This window comes from Sinocyclocheilus grahami, unplaced genomic scaffold (assembly GCF_001515645.1).
Source record: "Sinocyclocheilus grahami isolate Dianchi unplaced genomic scaffold, SAMN03320097.WGS_v1.1 scaffold1080.1, whole genome shotgun sequence".
NCBI lineage: Eukaryota > Metazoa > Chordata > Actinopteri > Cypriniformes > Cyprinidae > Sinocyclocheilus > Sinocyclocheilus grahami.
This window is the reverse complement of record NW_015506259.1, coordinates 302,182-319,999: the sequence shown is the minus strand read 5'-3', so window position 1 is coordinate 319,999 and position 17,818 is coordinate 302,182. Positions and strand designations below refer to the sequence as shown.

General features: G+C 34.5%; 1 protein-coding gene across 1 annotated transcript in view; it reads left to right on the top strand.

Moving 5' to 3' along the window:
- The window catches only part of LOC107566519 (WD repeat-containing protein 7), a gene marked incomplete at its 5' end in the record, with an annotated part of 88,915 nt that overhangs the window by 36,745 nt on the left and 34,352 nt on the right, over positions 1 to 17,818 (top strand). Inside the window, 2 exons of the mRNA XM_016251973.1 lie at positions 391 to 514; positions 11,019 to 11,132. Coding sequence (XP_016107459.1) covers positions 391 to 514; positions 11,019 to 11,132 — 238 coding nt within the window. The remainder of the gene's footprint in view (positions 1 to 390; positions 515 to 11,018; positions 11,133 to 17,818) is intronic.

Below are 17,818 nucleotides of genomic sequence, written 5' to 3'. Positions count from 1 at the left end.
TGTGTGTGTGTGTGTGTGTGTGTGTGTGTGTGTGTGTGTGTGTGTGTGTGTGTCGTGCATGACTGCAGAGGTGTCGTACGCCACACTGAGAGAGAAATGAAGAAAGACAGACAGAGAAAGAAAAGAAAGAGACGCTCTGTTAAGCATCCTTAATCCTTTTTCTCGGAGGGTCGCTCTCTGTGTCTCTCGCATTGGCTTTCATTCGTATCTGGCAGCTCGAGCACCTGCTAACCCCGCGGGACAAAGACACGCTCCGTCTCTCAATGGCTTCTCCGGCTGCTTTCAGGCGTGAGCTTTATTTGCGGCTTCATCTCAGCGGCCTGTGGTGTGCTGAGCTCTGCGGTATCGGTGTGTAAACCTGACGCGTGTGTGTGTGTGTGTGTGCTGCAGGTTCGAGAGGCGGCCCAGGCGCTGCTGTTGGCTGAACTGCGGCGGATCGGTCAGTCGGGCCGGAAGGACACTATTGACATGTGGGCGCCGTATCTGCCGCAGTATGTGGACGCGGTCAGCTCTCGTAAGTGTCACACGCTTCTGCCACATCAAGTGTTCAAATAATGAAAACATTTCACACACCATATGTATTATAAAGCATCAATACAAATCAACAAAAACCGTGGCAGGGATTAAATCATTAAAAGGGTCATATGATGCTATTTTAAAGATCATTATTTAGGGTATTTGGTGTAACAGAATATGTTGACATGCTTTAATGTTCAAAAAACACATTATTTTTCAAATACTGTACATTATTGTAGGTCCTCTATGCCCCGCCTCTCTCAAACGCTTCGTTTTCTACAAAGCCCCTCCTTCCGACAAGCGCAGTCTGCAGTGCATTGTGATTGGCCGAACACCACAAGCACACGTCGGAAATGTAACGCCCCTTACCATAATTGCGAGCTTCAGCTTTCAAAGTAAATATCAAGTTAATAATGTCGTTAGTTTTACCATCAGTTCAAGCCCGAAAGGGGAACAGAGTCGCGTGACAGACACAGTGATGATGCAGTACACAAGCCGCGGTTAAGACAGCACTCTCCTGTGATGTGACCCTGTTCCCCTCTCACACACACACACTCACACACACAAGTCAAGTCACCTTTATGCCTTTCTTTGCGTCCACATTTGGGTGGCGTTATGCAAATCTTCCCACATAGTGACGTAGACATGTGGGGGCGTGTTAGAATGAGCCGTTTTAGGTAGGAGTGGCTGACTCTTAACTTTTATAAAGAATATTTCTTTGGATTTGAGACTTTAGTCTTTGCAACTTTACAGATCTTCTTTATGCACCAAGAGCTTGTAACACTCCAAAGAGAAAGGAAAACTTGAAATCGCATCATACCTTTAAATATAACTTGTATTAATTAACTATAGCAATATATTATCTTTTATCTCTCTCTCTCTATACTATTTATCTATAATATTCATTTTATAATATAAAACAAACAAATGTATAAATAAATGTTTATATACACACACACACACACACATATACATAGTACACATACATATATTACGTAAACAAAAACTTGTATTTATTTCTGTGACAACTTCCTGTGCCAGCATCCCAGTACATCCCTAAGTGCACACATAGGAAGTCAGATGCATCTTTAAAGGATGAAGCAGCACAAGCCCGCTGCTCGTGGGAACGGTGGAGGAGATTCTGGACTGAATCCTGAATCTTTGAGATTCTCTCCAGGATCTCAGCGATGGGAAATGTTTTGTGTTTAGTTTCGTTTACCAGCACAGACCTGATAAACCCGGCTGTCTCAGACCCGCGGCTCATCAGAGCAGACGAGGAGTGTGAAAACACAAAATGTGTTCACACTCGCTTCGATTGTTTGCTCCAAACCCGAGTTCGATCCTCCCGCAGGTCTTGTTGGAGTGTTTGTAGTGTATTGATGTTCCTCAAGCATTCTGCTTCGGGTTTGTTCTCATCACTTCAGTCTCAGGTGTGCGTTCTGCTCTTTGTTTTTCTACTTTATGCCTTTTAAAAAAGAGTTGAGCACAGTTTTCCCCCTGTCTTCATGTTTTTCTAATTGAAACGGGATGTTTGAATCTAGTTCTGTTGCTTGCTAGTGATTGGCGGTTGGTTTTAGGGGCGGGGCATTCTCATTCTAGAGAGCGTCTGCACTGTAAAAAGTAATGAGTTGAACTTACTTGGAAAACCTGTGGAAACTGATTGCCATTTCATGTTATAACTAGCAGTAAAGAGGAAGATCTATGCTTGTAAGCCACTGGCTAGCTAGTACGCTAACTAACGGTTACAGTAATGCTCGTCAGTAAAAACTAATAAAATCTGCCTTTTCTTTTCCTCAAAAACGATAGCACACACTGTGACAATATAGTTTATAAGTAGATCACCAAAAACTTACCTAATCCTGCGGCCACATTTCAAACACGATCTGACTCTGAAGTTCAGTTCGTTGTCTTCTTCTGGTGATGTTTTGTACTCCAGTGTAATTACAGTGTAATTACAGTGTAATACAGTGTAATTAAGTAAATTCAACAAATTTGTAAAAATCAGTTAAGTTTACTTGCTTTTCTTAAGTAGATTCAGTGATTACTTTTTACAGTGTGATTGGACAGAAATCAGTTTGGTTCAGGATGCAGCATCAATATCGGCTGTCTGTCTTCCCATAAGAGAAATACTATACATTATACATGTGTATATCAGCTTGAAAGAAAAATGCATTTTGCCAGTGTTGAGAATAAGATTGTGCACCATTCAGAATTAAATTCAGAATGCCTTTTAAATTCCAATTAAAATTCAAGAATTTGAGTTAAATATAAATTGAGGAAGCAACCAGGATGCGGAGTTGGAGAAGTTGAATTAAAATCAATTCAAATCAGTGTTATTTTTTTAACTAGAAAATGTCAAGATAAATCTTGTCAAGTTGATTTTGAAAGATTTGAAATTAAAAGGTAAAAACATCCTTGAAGTTTAAAGGTTTATAGGCCTTACGGACAGATAGAATGATAAATAGAAGTTGTTTAGTTTAACTATTGCATCCACCTGAAAGTTCACATAACACAGTGTAATTAAGTAAATTCAACAAATTTGTAAAAATCAGTTAAGTTTACTTGCTTTTCTTAAGTAGATTCAGTGATTACTTTTTACAGTGTGATTGGACAGAAATCAGTTTGGTTCAGGATGCAGCATCAATATCGGCTGTCTGTCTTCCCATAAGAGAAATACTATACATTATACATGTGTATATCAGCTTGAAAGAAAAATGCATTTTGCCAGTGTTGAGAATAAGATTGTGCACCATTCAGAATTAAATTCAGAATGCCTTTTAAATTCCAATTAAAATTCAAGAATTTGAGTTAAATATAAATTGAGGAAGCAACCAGGATGCGGAGTTGTGGTTTGAATTTGAATTTAAAGAAGTTGAATTAAAATCAATTCAAATCAGTGTTATTTTTTTAACTAGAAAATGTCAAGATAAATCTTGTCAAGTTGTTTTTGAAAGATTTGAAATTAAAAGGTAAAAACATCCTTGAAGTTTAAAGGTTTATAGGCCTTACGGACAGATAGAATGATAAATAGATTTTCTTTGAAAGAAATTAATACTTTTATTCATAAAGGGCACATAAATTGATCAAAAGTGACAGTAAAGACATTTATAATGTCAAAAGATTTCTATTTCAAATAAATGCTGTTCTTTTGACGGCTACCACAGAAATATTGGGCAGCACAACTGTCTTTAACATTGATACTAATCAGAAATATTTCTCGAGCAGCAAATCAGCATATTAGAATGATTTCTGAAGATCATGTGACACTGAAGACTGGAGTAATGATGCTGAAAATTCAGCTGCGCATCACAGAAATAAATTACAGTTTAAAATATATTCACATAGAAAACAGCAATTTTAAATCATAATAATATTTAACAAATTTTACAGTATTTTTAATCAAATAAATGCAGCCTTGGTGAGCAGAAGAAACTTCTTTCATTAAAACATAAAAAATTTAATATTTCAATTATTCCAAACTTTTGATCGTTACTTTAGATGATCTTAAAGCTAATAGACAATCAACTAAAAACATCTTAAAGGTTGGCAGCATGATTGTGAAATATGTATTACAAATCAGCAATTTCAGTTAAGATGTGCTCTGAGAAGACAGCTGACTGTGGAGGCAGTAGACAGCTCATTAGGGTTTATAACAGAGCCAGTGTCACCTACAGTATATAGAATAGTGTGTGTGTGTGTGTGTGTGTGTGTGTGTGTGTCTCTGACTCTATGGGCCGTTGATGGGAGGCAAGCAGTGGCCCTTGGGAACGGTTGCCACGGTGACGGTTGCTGGTCAGTGTAATGTTACCGTGGCAGCAGTGACCTCAGCAGGGTACAGGACTGCAGGGGTCAGTGAAAGCGATCGGTCTCGCACACACACACACACACAGTTATCGAGTGTGTAACGCCACGACTGTCTTGTGGCATTTCAGTCTTTGCTCTTTCCCTGAGATTATCTTTTACAATGAGATGTTCAGAAACATCCATATGTTTATATCAGCGCTGATCAATACATCATCAGTCCTAATTAGTGCTGTTCACTGTTACTGTTCCTCATAGCTAGGTTTACTAACACTGACTATCAAAATTAAGCATGTAGCTCGTCCTCGATTCCTCAAATCATGTGTTTTGTTGAAGAGATAACATTTATATTTAATAAATTTATTAATAAACTTATGGTTTCCACTTTGCAAATGGTAAATTGAGGAAAAAGTATTACATTAAATGAAAATCTAGTCAATAATTACATTTTGTTTTTAGTTCCTGCATGCAAACCAGAAAATGGAAACAGATCAAACGATGCAGATAAAAATGTACAGGATTTTACATTGTAATTTAAACAAATTAAATCACAGTGTCTGGCATTTTGTCTTACATCACTGGATATTTTTCGGCAATATTAACAGATATTGAGATATTTTGGAGATTTTTGTATGTTTTTGTGCACTTGTTAATTATTGTTTTTTTTCATATTCTGGAGATTTTATTTTATTTTTTAATGTTTTTGAAAAATGTTGTGAACTTGTTAAATGCCTTTGCAAGTAATATTGCTTTTTTTTTAAAAAAATACTATAACTAATTTGATATGTAATGACATTAAATGTGAATTTAATTACACATTTAGTAATGAATTCATGGTTTTCACTTTGCAAATGATTGCATAATGTAATGGAGGAGAAAGTGTTGCATTAAAGGCAAATCTAGTCAATAATTATATATTTTTTGCATGCAAATTAGAGAATTGAAATCATCTGGTGCAAATAAAAATATACACTAGATTTTACATCACATTTTGAACAAATTAAATCACAATTTTTGTCTTAAAACACTGAAGATCTTTTTGGGAATGTTTTATATATAATATTCCTCATTAAATATAAAGTTCTCATGCTGTCAGTTCCCACAGAAATTAATTTTGATTTATTCCCTGGTTTCTAAATATGTGGGTAGTTTCTCTCACACAGCATCTCTCTGTGAGTCAAGCGTTCAGTGGCACATTTTACTCTTCATATTTCTGAATCTTAAACACAGACTCATTTAGATGTGTGCGTCGCGTCAGCAGCAGCGCTGGAGCGAGTCTCAACAGCTTTTGATTTGCAGTCAGACTGAAAGGTTTTTAAGCGAATCTGTGCCTCTATTCCAGTTAAAGGTCAGCTCTCGCTCTCACAGAAACAGCACAGATGCATGCTGGGCATTAGCTGCTCTGGAAATGAATAAATGACCTTTTCCTGTTCACAAAAACATGCGGAATAAACCAGAAAATCCACACACACGCAATGAAAGCCAGACAGGTGCATTCTGGGGGTTTTGTCATGGGTTCAATGTTATATTTAGCACAATTACCTCAAAAACTTGTTTTCAACATTGATAATAATCAGAAATGTTTCTTGAGCAGCAGATCAGCATATTATACTGATTTCTGAAGATCATGTGACACTGAAGACTAGAGTAATGATGCTGAAAATACAGCTGCACATCACAGCAATAAATTACAGTTTAACAGATATTCACATAGAAAAGAGGTCTTTAAAATTGTAATAATATTTCACAATTTTGCTGTTTTTACTGTATTTTTTTTTGTTATTGTTTTCATTTTAGTTTCCAGGCTAAAGAGGGGACTAGACTTCATGCATGACTGTGTGTGTTTGTGTGTGTGTGTGTGTGTGATCCTCTGTTCTGGGCTCTATTCACCCGTCACTTCATTAAGCAGACCTCCATGAACTTCACACACACACACACACACACAGACAGAAACGCTCGCTCAGGCAGCTGTTGTCTCCTTGATCATCTGAATGAATGAATGACTGCTGTCTTTTTTTCCTCATCTTTTGCGTTCTCTCACCCTCCCTCCATCACTTGTAACTTTTAGGAGTTCTTGTTGCAGAAATTATTCCGAAACCTTTGACATCACAATCATTAATATTTGATTTTGTAAAATTCATTGATTTATTTATTTATTTTAGTTTTTCTTTATTTGTTGTTTAACTTTTTTTTATTTTATGTATTTTTAATTATTATATTATTTTATTGGATATTTTATTTAAAAAATATTTTATTTAATTTTTCCTTTTTTTATTTTTGCTGTCCTCTTCCTTTGGTTGTTTATTTTATTTCTTGATTTTTCTTTTGTATTCTTTTACTTTTTCTTTATTTTCTTGTATTTCTATTATATTTTAAGTTTTTATTTTATTAGTTTTTATTTTTATTTCTTATTCATTTTATATCGTAACATTTTATTTTATTGTATTGCATGTTGTGTTTTTATTTTATTTTAAGTTTTTAATATTTATTTTTCTCTTTATTTTTCTTTTGTTTTATTTGTGCTGTTTTCTTCCTTTGTTTTTTTTTGTGTTTTCTTTTTCTTTTACCTTTTTCTTTTCTTATTTCTTTTAGACTTTAACTATTATATTATATTTGTTTAATTCTTCTTTGAATGTGTCTTTCAATCCATTTCATTTTGATAGGATTTTTTTATTGTACTATTTATTTATTTATTTATTTTCCTTTTCATTGTCATTTATTTAATTTTTTTTATTTTATTAATTTTTTCGTTTCTTTGAATATTTCTTTGAATTTATTTTGAATTGTGTTTATTTTACTCTTTATTTTATTATTTTATTTTTTATTGTAGTTTATTTTATTTGTTCCTTCCTTGGCTTGTTCTATCTATTCATTCACACGCCTCCTCTTTCTCTCCCTCACCTTCGCTCCTCAAGCTTGGCTCCCCTGTTAGGATGTTGAGGGCTGGGATTTACCCTTCCCAGCATCCCCTGGGGTGATGAGCGGTGGGAGGGACGGATGAGCGGGTGATTAAACCAGGCCTCGGGCGGTTCTTCCGTGAGAGAGCGCTCCGGCCTGCGGATGTGCCTCTATAATCCCACACAGCTCGCGCACACACACCCTGAGGCTGAACGCCATCCACACACACACACACTCACGCTAAAAACCCTCCAGACCAGCCGTTTATCTTCAAGGAATATTCTGGGTTATTTACAACTTAAGCTCTATCGACAGCATCCGTGACGAGCTGTCAGTTCCCTTCAGAAGAGTTCAGTCTCTGGCCTCAGACTGTAAAAACACAAAACATTCTTATTCTTAATGCATCGCTGCATTATGCTCATTCTTAATGCAGTAATTCTTAATGCATAATGCATTATGATCATTTACGAGATGATAAACTAATGCCTTTTGGTGTTACTGGCAGTGAATCTGGATTGATGTATGATATATTAAGTGTGAATCCTGTATGTGCAAGAACGAATGAGATTTGAGATCTGCAACTAAAATTGCAGGATATTCCTCAGATAAAGCTGTCATATGACCTCATAAGGTTTGGAATATAATGATTAGGACCGGTTTTATTTTTGTCTTTTTTGAAGCTTGACCGATCTAGTCACCATTCCTTTTCATTATATGGCAATATATCTATGTACTATTACATAATATAATAAATCTTATATATATTTAGAATTCGTTATATATTCTGTTTTCATTTTGATTTTAGTTGAAGTTTTAATAATTTTGTTAAAATATAAAATAAAATAAAAAATATATTTTTAATGTGTATATAATTTTTTTTATTACTATTTCAGTTTTAAATTACATTGTTTTATAAATTTTTTTTTTTGTTGTAATTTATTTTCAATTAGGTTTATATCGGTTTTACTATTTTTATATATTTAGAATTCGTTATATATTCTGTTTTCACTTTGATTTTAGTTGAAGTTTTAATAATTTTGTTAAAATATAAAATAAAATAAAAAATATATTTTTAATGTGTATATAATTTTTTTTATTACTATTTCAGTTTTATATTACATTGTTTTATAAAAAAATTTTTTGTTGTAATTTATTTTCAATTAGGATTATATCGGTTTTACTATTTTTATTATTATTAAATATTATAATTATTTTTTTTTTACTATACTTTTATTATTATTCAAATTATTAAACATTATTATTTTGATTATTATTATTATTTTAGTACTTCAACTTGAAAATGAGAAATGTTGCCTTGGCAACTAGCTGAAATAAAATAGTTTTTTATTTATGTTTTATTTCAGTTAACATTTATTTCAGCTAATGAAATGTTAGTTTTAGTTAACAGTAATAATCCTGGTGTGAAGATTTATTAAAATTTGCTTTGCGTGGAAGTTTTTGTGTTATTTTGTTTTGTTTTATTACATTTATTTTTTTTGCATTTTATATTTTTAGTTCTGCATTCTCTAGTATATAATTTAAGTGTGCAAATACAATACTCTAATAAGCATAAAAATTCACAGTGCATATATTTATGATAAAATGAAGCATTTTAAATGGTTGCTTTTTGGATACTTGTTTTGATTTTTTTTGTTTATTTTTAATCTTTAGTTACATTTGAAAACCAAATTTGTTTTTATGATCTGAAATGAATGATGAACCTTTTAAAGAGGCTCAGAAAGCATTCCAGCACAAGCTTGAATCATGTATTGTCTCGGATAAAGAGAGAAACCGGTCTCTCACTCCTTTGTGTTTTCGGTGTCCTTTTGTTCCTGTAATGTTGACACGCTGGTCGTCATAATGTGGTCGGTGTGTGGCGTGTGAATGAAATCACAGTCAGGTCGTGCTGAGAAGCTGTGTTGAATCTGAGAGCGGTCCCCTGTGAGCACACAAAGGGTGGAGGCAGAGGGAGGATGGATGGATGGGGTTAACAAGGCCGGCTGGAAGCAGTGTGTCATGCTTGACACGGCCGTTTGACCTTGCTGGAGGCCGATCTCACCCAACCGACACAGCATCTCTGAATTATGAGCTGCTCTGCGTGTGTGTGTGTGTGTGTGTGTGTGTGTGTGTGTGTGTTGATATCACGCTGTGAAGTCGTCTTGTGTTTATATGCCTCACTGAAGACACACAAAACTCACAATCACAGCTCAAGCCATCAAAACCGAACACTCGTGAACCGTCTGGCTCACATTATCACGCTTAACAAATCAAACACTGTGGTGGTGACTTCCTATAATTAATGTTCAGGTCATGAATTCACTATAATATTCAGATGGGGTGGTGTTTTACCAGACGCTAATAAGCCATCTTTTATTTACTACCTTTGAAATTGGAACCTCATAAGTGAGTGATTTGGAACATCTGATGTTGCAAATGTGTTCCAAATATGTTTAACTGTAACGATTTTAAATGTTACTTGTATGATCAAATGGAATTTCTATTTAAAAGTGCTTGTTTGTCAAATTGGGTGGATTTTATTCTCGGATATGGTTGCTATGCATTGTGGGATTGCCTTTTCTGTTAAGAAAACGCAATGTGATTGAGATGCTCCCTTAGAATTCATTTTTAATATTAGACTTAATTTACTTGGGAGTCTGATCTTGCACCTGTTTGTCCCAGGGTTATTATAGTTAACTAAAACTAAAACCATAAAAACAAAAATAAATAAATTAATTAATTAATGTGTGTGTGTGTGTATGTATATATAATTATATTAAATGTATATATAATAATTATTAAATTTTATTTAACTAAATAAAATAATAAAAACAGTAAATTCAAAAATAAAAATAATAACTAAATACAAACACAACAAAATTACTAAATCATTGACTAAAATTAAAATAATGATAATAATGGTAAATTAGTTTTATTTGAGTTTTTAGTCATTTTAGTAGTAATTTTGTACAGCTTTTTAATTTTTATATTTAGCTTGTAGTATTAGTTTTATTAACTTAACCTCAACTTATTTTATTTCAGTTTCACTTTTTCATCGAATATTAGTTACACACTTGTCCATTAAAATGAATAATAATAAACTTAAAAATGATGTGGTGATTCTCATATTCTCTTTACTGTAATACGACATTTTCATTAAATCAGCTCAAATTAAGGTAAATTAAGTATAAATACTTTCAATTTAGGTAAAAAAAAATTCACATTGCAATAATGAGAATGTATTTTATTTATTATTTTGATTTTGTTTTATTGATTTTTTATTTTGCTTTTCAATTAATAAAAATGTAGTAGCTTTTTTTTTTTTTGGACTGTGTTAATGCAAATATCTCTCATTGCATTGGCCTGTCAGAGCGGGTTTGTTTTTCTGCTCTTGCGTGTGTTTTTCTCTCTGTTCTGTCAATCAGATCGTGATCAGTCTGACAGAGTTTAAAGCTCAGTCCGGTTTCTCTCTCCGCCGAGGGTTGGCGGGGGTCTGGGGGTCTCATTAATTAGCACACCGTCTAGATTAGCTCATTCTCACCTTTAAGCAGCATTGATTCATTTGCAGCCTCTTTAATGAAAAGCTTATTTTAATTGGTAATTTCAGGATAAGCACCGAATGAAGGCGTGGAATGGAAATGGCGGTAATCAGGTGCTAAAGCTTAATAAAGCCTCGATAATGCAAAGCACCAATAAACCCTGATGAGCTTTTTAACGAGGTTTGCGGAAAAGAGGCGACAAGAAAAATGCCGTTTAGTCGCCGCGGCAACAACTGAATTTTCACTCTGTGATTGGTTTGTTTGCAGCGGGAACCGCCCCCGAGACCGCCCAGCCGGCCCCGCCCCCTGTAGAAGCCCCGCCCACCGAGACCAAAGCTCCAGAGGAAGAGATAGACGTGACGGATGATGACATCACTGCAGGTATGGATGTTTTTCCCGCAGTACCAAATTCCTGAGTTTCATTTCAGTCTCCTTTCTCTGTTCAGGTGTTTTTCTAATGTCTACGGAACCAGGGTTGTTATAGTAAACTAAAGGGCAAATAAAAAAAGAATTACTTGAAAATAAAATTTTGTTTAGCATGATTTACTAAAATAACTCAAATTGAAATGTAAAAATGAATGAAAACTATATAAACATATTTATAAAAAAAAAACAGAAATGACAGAAACACACAAAAAATGTGTAAACATTTTTAAACATTAAAACAGAAAATTAAAAAATAAAAATGAATCCTACATATATATATATATGCATGTATGTATGTAGTGGTACCAAAATATCACTATTTAGAACTAGTGATGCATTGAAATTTACCGAAACCAAAATTAATTTAGTTTTAATTTAGACAAAAACATTTTAGTGAATTAATAATCAACACTCAACACATAATTTTATATTTAATGATATAGTTATGTTTTCACTCCAGCTTTTTGTTGAAAGCCTTCTTATTTCAGTTTTAATTTTAGTTATCAAATTAAATTAAAAATTATGAAATTAAATAAGTAATTTTATTGTATTTTTTCAGTTAATATTTATTTTATTTCAGGTGATGAAAGTGTTTTAATGGTTTTATTTTTAATTTTTAAATTGATTCGTTTTTTTTTAGTTAATGATAGTAACACTCTTATTGAATAATAGATTATATCTGGTGTCATTTTTGTAATATAAAATTGCAGGATTTCTATAAACAGAATTTATTTGGCTATTATATATATTATATATTATGAATTTATCAGATGCTTTAATCCAAAGCAATTTACAAAAGAGAAACAAAAGCAGTTCATCAAAAAGCCAACAATATTTGTAATATACCATGCCAGGTTTATTAGACAACTAGATTAGGATATAAATTAGATTGAGATGCATACAATATGCTCAAAACTGGTCTTTATTAATCTGTAAAGACGCAGGATTTTAGTAAGACTGTCTGTGACGCAGGCAGCTCTCAACTCGGACGGTTCGCCTGATTTAATTCTGCAGAATAAATGGAAAAACAATGTCAATAAGTGAAAAATGAGAGTAGAAAATGATAAATCGTCAAGCATGTCTGTGCTATTGACTGGATGCAGAGAGCCGACTGGACTTCAGCAGAGACGCTGCCTTTCAGTAGTGCTAGAAACAGTGATTGCTTTACAGACGTGTGTGTGTGTGTGTGTGTGTGTGCAAGATAGCATGGCTTTACAAAATGCTTCGGTTTTGTTCAGATTTATATGATTCAGTGCAAATGCATGTAGAGATCGCATCAATTCACAACGATAAACTCAGGCTCCAGCCTACAGGTATCTTTCATTGTGAATTACAGAACTAAACTGGCTCATTATTGTAGGTTTTCACACTGGATAGAAGGATGTTTGGATAGAGATAGGATCGATGGAGAGATAAACAGTGTCTCACCTTAATGTGATGAAAGTGTTTCCTGTTAATCCTCCTTAACCAGCTAAACCGTACTGACGTGCATGAGAACTGTGACTTTATACACGTCTTTATTGTGTCTGCATGTCAGGTTGGTATGTGTATTGATTGATCTCAGATTGATTGAAAATGTTAATGTTTGTGTTTTTGGGGAAACGGCATGTCATTTGTACTGCACGGACAAAACAGAATTAGTTTTTCGATTGTGCTTTTGAAAGGTTTCACATACAGACGACAATCTGCGAAAACGACAAAAAACGCTGCATTATACATGCTTGGCCAGTAGTTGGCGACACATGCTTGTGATGTCACCATTTTCACAAATTTGTGTTTTCGTAGTTTACAATAAACAATAACGGTATTGTTTTCAAAAACGTGCACTTTGAAGTCTGTTTTCAAACGTTCACATTTTCAGCCTCCCACGATTCCATTGTCGTATAAATAAACGGCCAAAACGCGTAAAAAATGGTTGTGTAAACACCGCTTCAGTGATTCAACAGAACTATTAAAAAACAGTTTTGTTCATTGAAATAAAGCTGAAATAAAATAAGATACAAATATTAGATGAAAAATTAGAAACTGACGTTTTAGCACTAAACTTGCTGAATAAAATAAAAAAACAAAACAAATTGAACATATTAGATCATATTTAAAAAGAACAAAAATACTAATAAAACTAATAATAATGGTGTAATACTAACAAAAATGACATAAACACATAACAAATGAAAACAAACAAATCTAATTCAAAATATTAATAAAAACGGTATAAATAATACTAAAATAACACAAGTGATGCTCAATGCTGCAAAAAACTCAGATGCAACATGACCAAATCTAAATGTAATGATGTGAATTGACACTTTTCAATAATATTCCCATTTCCTTTTAACCGCTACAGCTGTAATAGATTTAGTTTGTGCAGGGCCATGTCTTGCCCACTTATCGTGAATTAGTGGGGCATTTTTGTTTATTTTGGTGACATTTTTTCCCCATCTTATTGTTACTTTCCAACACTATTTTAATATAATTCAAGTCAAGTCACCATTATTTATATAGCACTTTATACAATACAGATTGTTTAAAAGCAGATTTACAGGAAAATAATGATTCAAAAATTTGTTTCGTATGGCTGTTTATCCCTGCATATGTCAGTTTCGACAAACGCTTCCATTTCATCTCTCGATGTCTGTGTTGTAGTGCAAGATTTAGTAGTAAAAGAGAAACGTGGGTGTGTGGGAGATGCACTCAGTCCCAAAAGCAGCTCACTGTCATATTAGGAGCTGGAGAGGTCAAAGGTCAGAGTGAATCCACCCCCACCTCGGATGTCATGATGTTTGATTACGGTTACAGGAAGTGGGTGGAGCAGAGCCGTTGTGTGTGTGTTTTCATTTGTGTTGTGAAAGCTTGCTTTTTTCTTTAACTATATGCTGTGCGAGTGCGTTTGGAAGTCTAATATTTCCCAGGACGGATGAGTCGTCCGTCTGATCGTGACAGAGATGGAGAACTCCTCGGCGAGCGCAGAATTCAGCTCTCAAATGCATCCTCAGTCTGCAAACACACAATCACGTTAGCTCTGCGTAACCTCTTTACAATTACATGATCATTTTACAAACGTGACAGCGCAGACGCACCACGCTTAGGCTCGGTCTCAAACCGGCTCCGCGCGTTCGCTCAGGACTCAGAATGACAGAGAAGAGCGCTGCAGCCTCTCGGAGGTCAGAGGTCAAAGGTGGCAACACCGGTCAGGCTCTTCTCTTGGCTCTGTTCTTAACTTCTTTTCTTTCATCTGTTCTTGTACACTGTAAAAAAAATTCCATAAAATTTACGGTAAAAAAACAGCAGCTGTGGTTGCCGGAATTTTACCGTAACAAATACAGTAGCAACGTTTTACGGTTTTAACTTAAATTTAACTGATATAATATTAATATACCAACCTATTGAAGTACTGAAATCTGTTTTGTACCTTTGTAATACACTGATAACCACCAAATGCAGGTCACCAAAGCCCATCACAAGCAGCTTTTAAATAGTAACATATACAGAAGGTGCACAGTGTCATTCACACAAACACTAAACACCATCATGGTAACACACGTGAAACTGAAATAATGCAGTGAATGTTTAATTAATTTAATAACATCAGGTGTAACTCACAACCCTAATATACAAAACTGATAAGAAAAAACTAAGAAGAAACAGTTATTTCAACAAAAAACATCAAATTTGTAATGCAACGCAGGGAATTCTGGGAATGTCAATTTACGGTTATTCACTGTAAATTATACGTTGTTTTTTGTTCACTTCCAAAAACGGTATACTACCGTAAAATTAATGTCCAATACAGTTTTTCACCGTATATAGTAGGGGAATTTACCGTTAATCATTTAACAGGTTTTTACTGTAGCATTTTTACAGTCTTTTACCGTTAAATTCACGGTCATTTTTTACAGTGTATCACCTCACCTCATCGCTTCACATCTCATCTTTTGTTTTCTCTTCTCATCTTTTAGCTTCTCGTCTCGTATCTTCTCTATTTGTTTTTTCACTTCCATCTCTTCATGTCACATCTCATCTTTTATTGTCTCATCTTGTCTCGTCTCGTCTTGTATATTCTCTTCCATTTTTCTTCTCTTCTCTTGATTTGTTTCTTCATCTCTTCTATCATCTTTTCATGTTACGTCTCGTTTTTTCTCATCTTTTGTTGTCTCTTCTTGTCTCATAGCTTCTCATCTTGTATCTTTTCTTCTGTTTTGATTTGTTTCTTTACTTCTTTTCTTCTGCCATCTCTTCATGTCACCTCATCTCTTTGTCTCATCTCTTCTCGTCTCGTATTGCTCTTCTGCTTTTATTTCTTTCTTTACGTATTGTCATCTCTGTATGTCTCGTCTCATCTCATCTTGTCTCGTCTCTTCTTGTTTCATCTAGTCTCATCTCTTCTCACGTTGTTCTCATCTTCTCTTCCCTTCTCTTCTGTTTTGATTTTTCTTCTTTTTTCCCTGTCGTCTCATCCCTTCATCTCTTTTCATCTCATATCTTTTCACGTCTCATATCTTCTCTTCTGTTTTGATTTGTTTCTTCTACTTTTCTTCTCTCATCTCTTCATGTCTCATTATTTTATCATCTATAATCTCACTTCATCTCTTCAGTTCTCCTTTTGTCTCGACATAGCTCTCTTCTCATCTGTTCACGAATCATCTTTTTCCGTCTTGACTCTCATCTTGTCTGTGTTATTTCACTATTATTTATCTACTATTATAGTATTTAATAATATTTTAAATTAGCTTTAATTTTAAATGGTTGGAGTTTATTTCAATTTCGCTTTATTTTTTAATAATTTTATCAGCTTTTTTACTCTACTCTCATCTCTTATCTCTTCGGATTGCAGGACTTTAACTTTAATCTGTCAGATTTCTTTCCATCACGTTTAAGCTCATGTTCTGACCTTTGACCCGCACAAACGCCCTAGATTGTTTCTTTTAACAGCCCGTAGATCAGCTACAGCTAAAACCACCTCGTGACAGATCTAGCCGTGTATTTGTGTTCAGTGTGTTCATCAGGAGGTTCTCCATTGGCTTTATGAGTGTGTGAGGGAGCGTTTGCCTTCAGGCTGTTCTGGATCCTCGTAAAACGAACAGTGACTCAATAAAAGCCCAAATATATGAAAAATAAGCCATGATTCCAGCAGCTGCATCATCACACGTGATTCCTTCAAGAAGACCAAACCAAACACCTTCTGTTTGTCTGTTTGCACACAGCAGTTTCTCCAGACTCAAGGGTCTTAACATCTATAAACCTGTTTCTTCATGATTTTTTTTCATGGCTTCATCATTTTTTTCACATTCAGATCTGATGATGACGATGATGTCATAATGGCACAGTAATGTTGTTCTTAAGAGAGAGAACAGACTCCAAGATCATTAAACACATGAAAATTAATAATTTAGTGCAGCGGATCCACACAGGGGAAATTCAGAAATTCAGCTTTGATGTCCAGAGCGAAACCTGTGACCTGAACACGGTGAAGAGAATCAGAGCTTACAGGAAACTGAGAGAAGAGCGCTTTTTTGTTTAGAGTGTTTTGGCTGTTGCTATGCAGTTGCTAGGGTGTTCTGAGTGTTTAGGTTGTTGCTATGCAGTTGCTAGGGTGTTCTGAGTGTTTTGGCTGTAGCTAGGGAGTTGCTAGGGTGTTCTGAGTGTTTTAGGACACACAAACTTTAAGGATTATTGCTGGAGGTTTGATCAGCACTAGTGAACCGCACTAGTGAGTGGAGGTGAGATGCGGGCCGTTAGTTTTGCTGGCAGGATATCGCAGGGTTTAACCCCCTGAAACGGCCCAGAGAGCAGCACGCCTGCTCCCATCAGGGGGTAACAGAGGACGGGGGGTGACAGGGGCAGGAGGGGGTGACAGATGGTCCTGCTCGGGTGCAACACACACACACACACACACACACTCAGAGGTTAATAGGCGCTTTTTTGACTGATTTGACAAAGTTGAACACCAGCTAGTGTTGACTACACACAGAGAGACTGCACCTGCTCTCTCACACACACACACACACACATCTAGCTAAATAGTCATGTCATTGCCTTTGATTATTTTGTATAAAGGCAGTAAAAATGTTTTTTGTATTTTTAGAATAATAATGTATTTTGTTTTTTTCTTATATTTGCATATTTAATTTTTTTTCATATTTTCTCCCAAAAATGTTCAAATATTTACTTTATATGCATATTTTACCCATTTCTTTTTAATTTTCCCCATATTTCATTCCATATATTTCATAATTTTTTGCATATTATTTCCATGTATTCCATTATTTTTTTTCATATTTTTACAGATATATCTTTTAGTTTTGTTCATATTTGAGCCTATATTTTTAAAATCCTCCTCATATATTTCATGATTTTTTAAACGTATTTTCCACCATTTAATTTTCATATTTTCCCTCATATATTAAAAAATATATATTTTATAAATATATTTTTCCCCTTGTTTCCCATATACATTACATATTTTTTTGCATATTTGTCTCCACATATTTAATATTTTCCTCCATGTCTTATTTTTCTCTTAATTAATTTCATAATTGTTTTAATGAATTTTTCTAATTGAAGGCATCTCTAGATGTGCCCCCAGCAGAGAGAGCGAGAGAGTGTGTGTGTGTGTGTGTGTGTGTGTGTGTGTGTGTGTG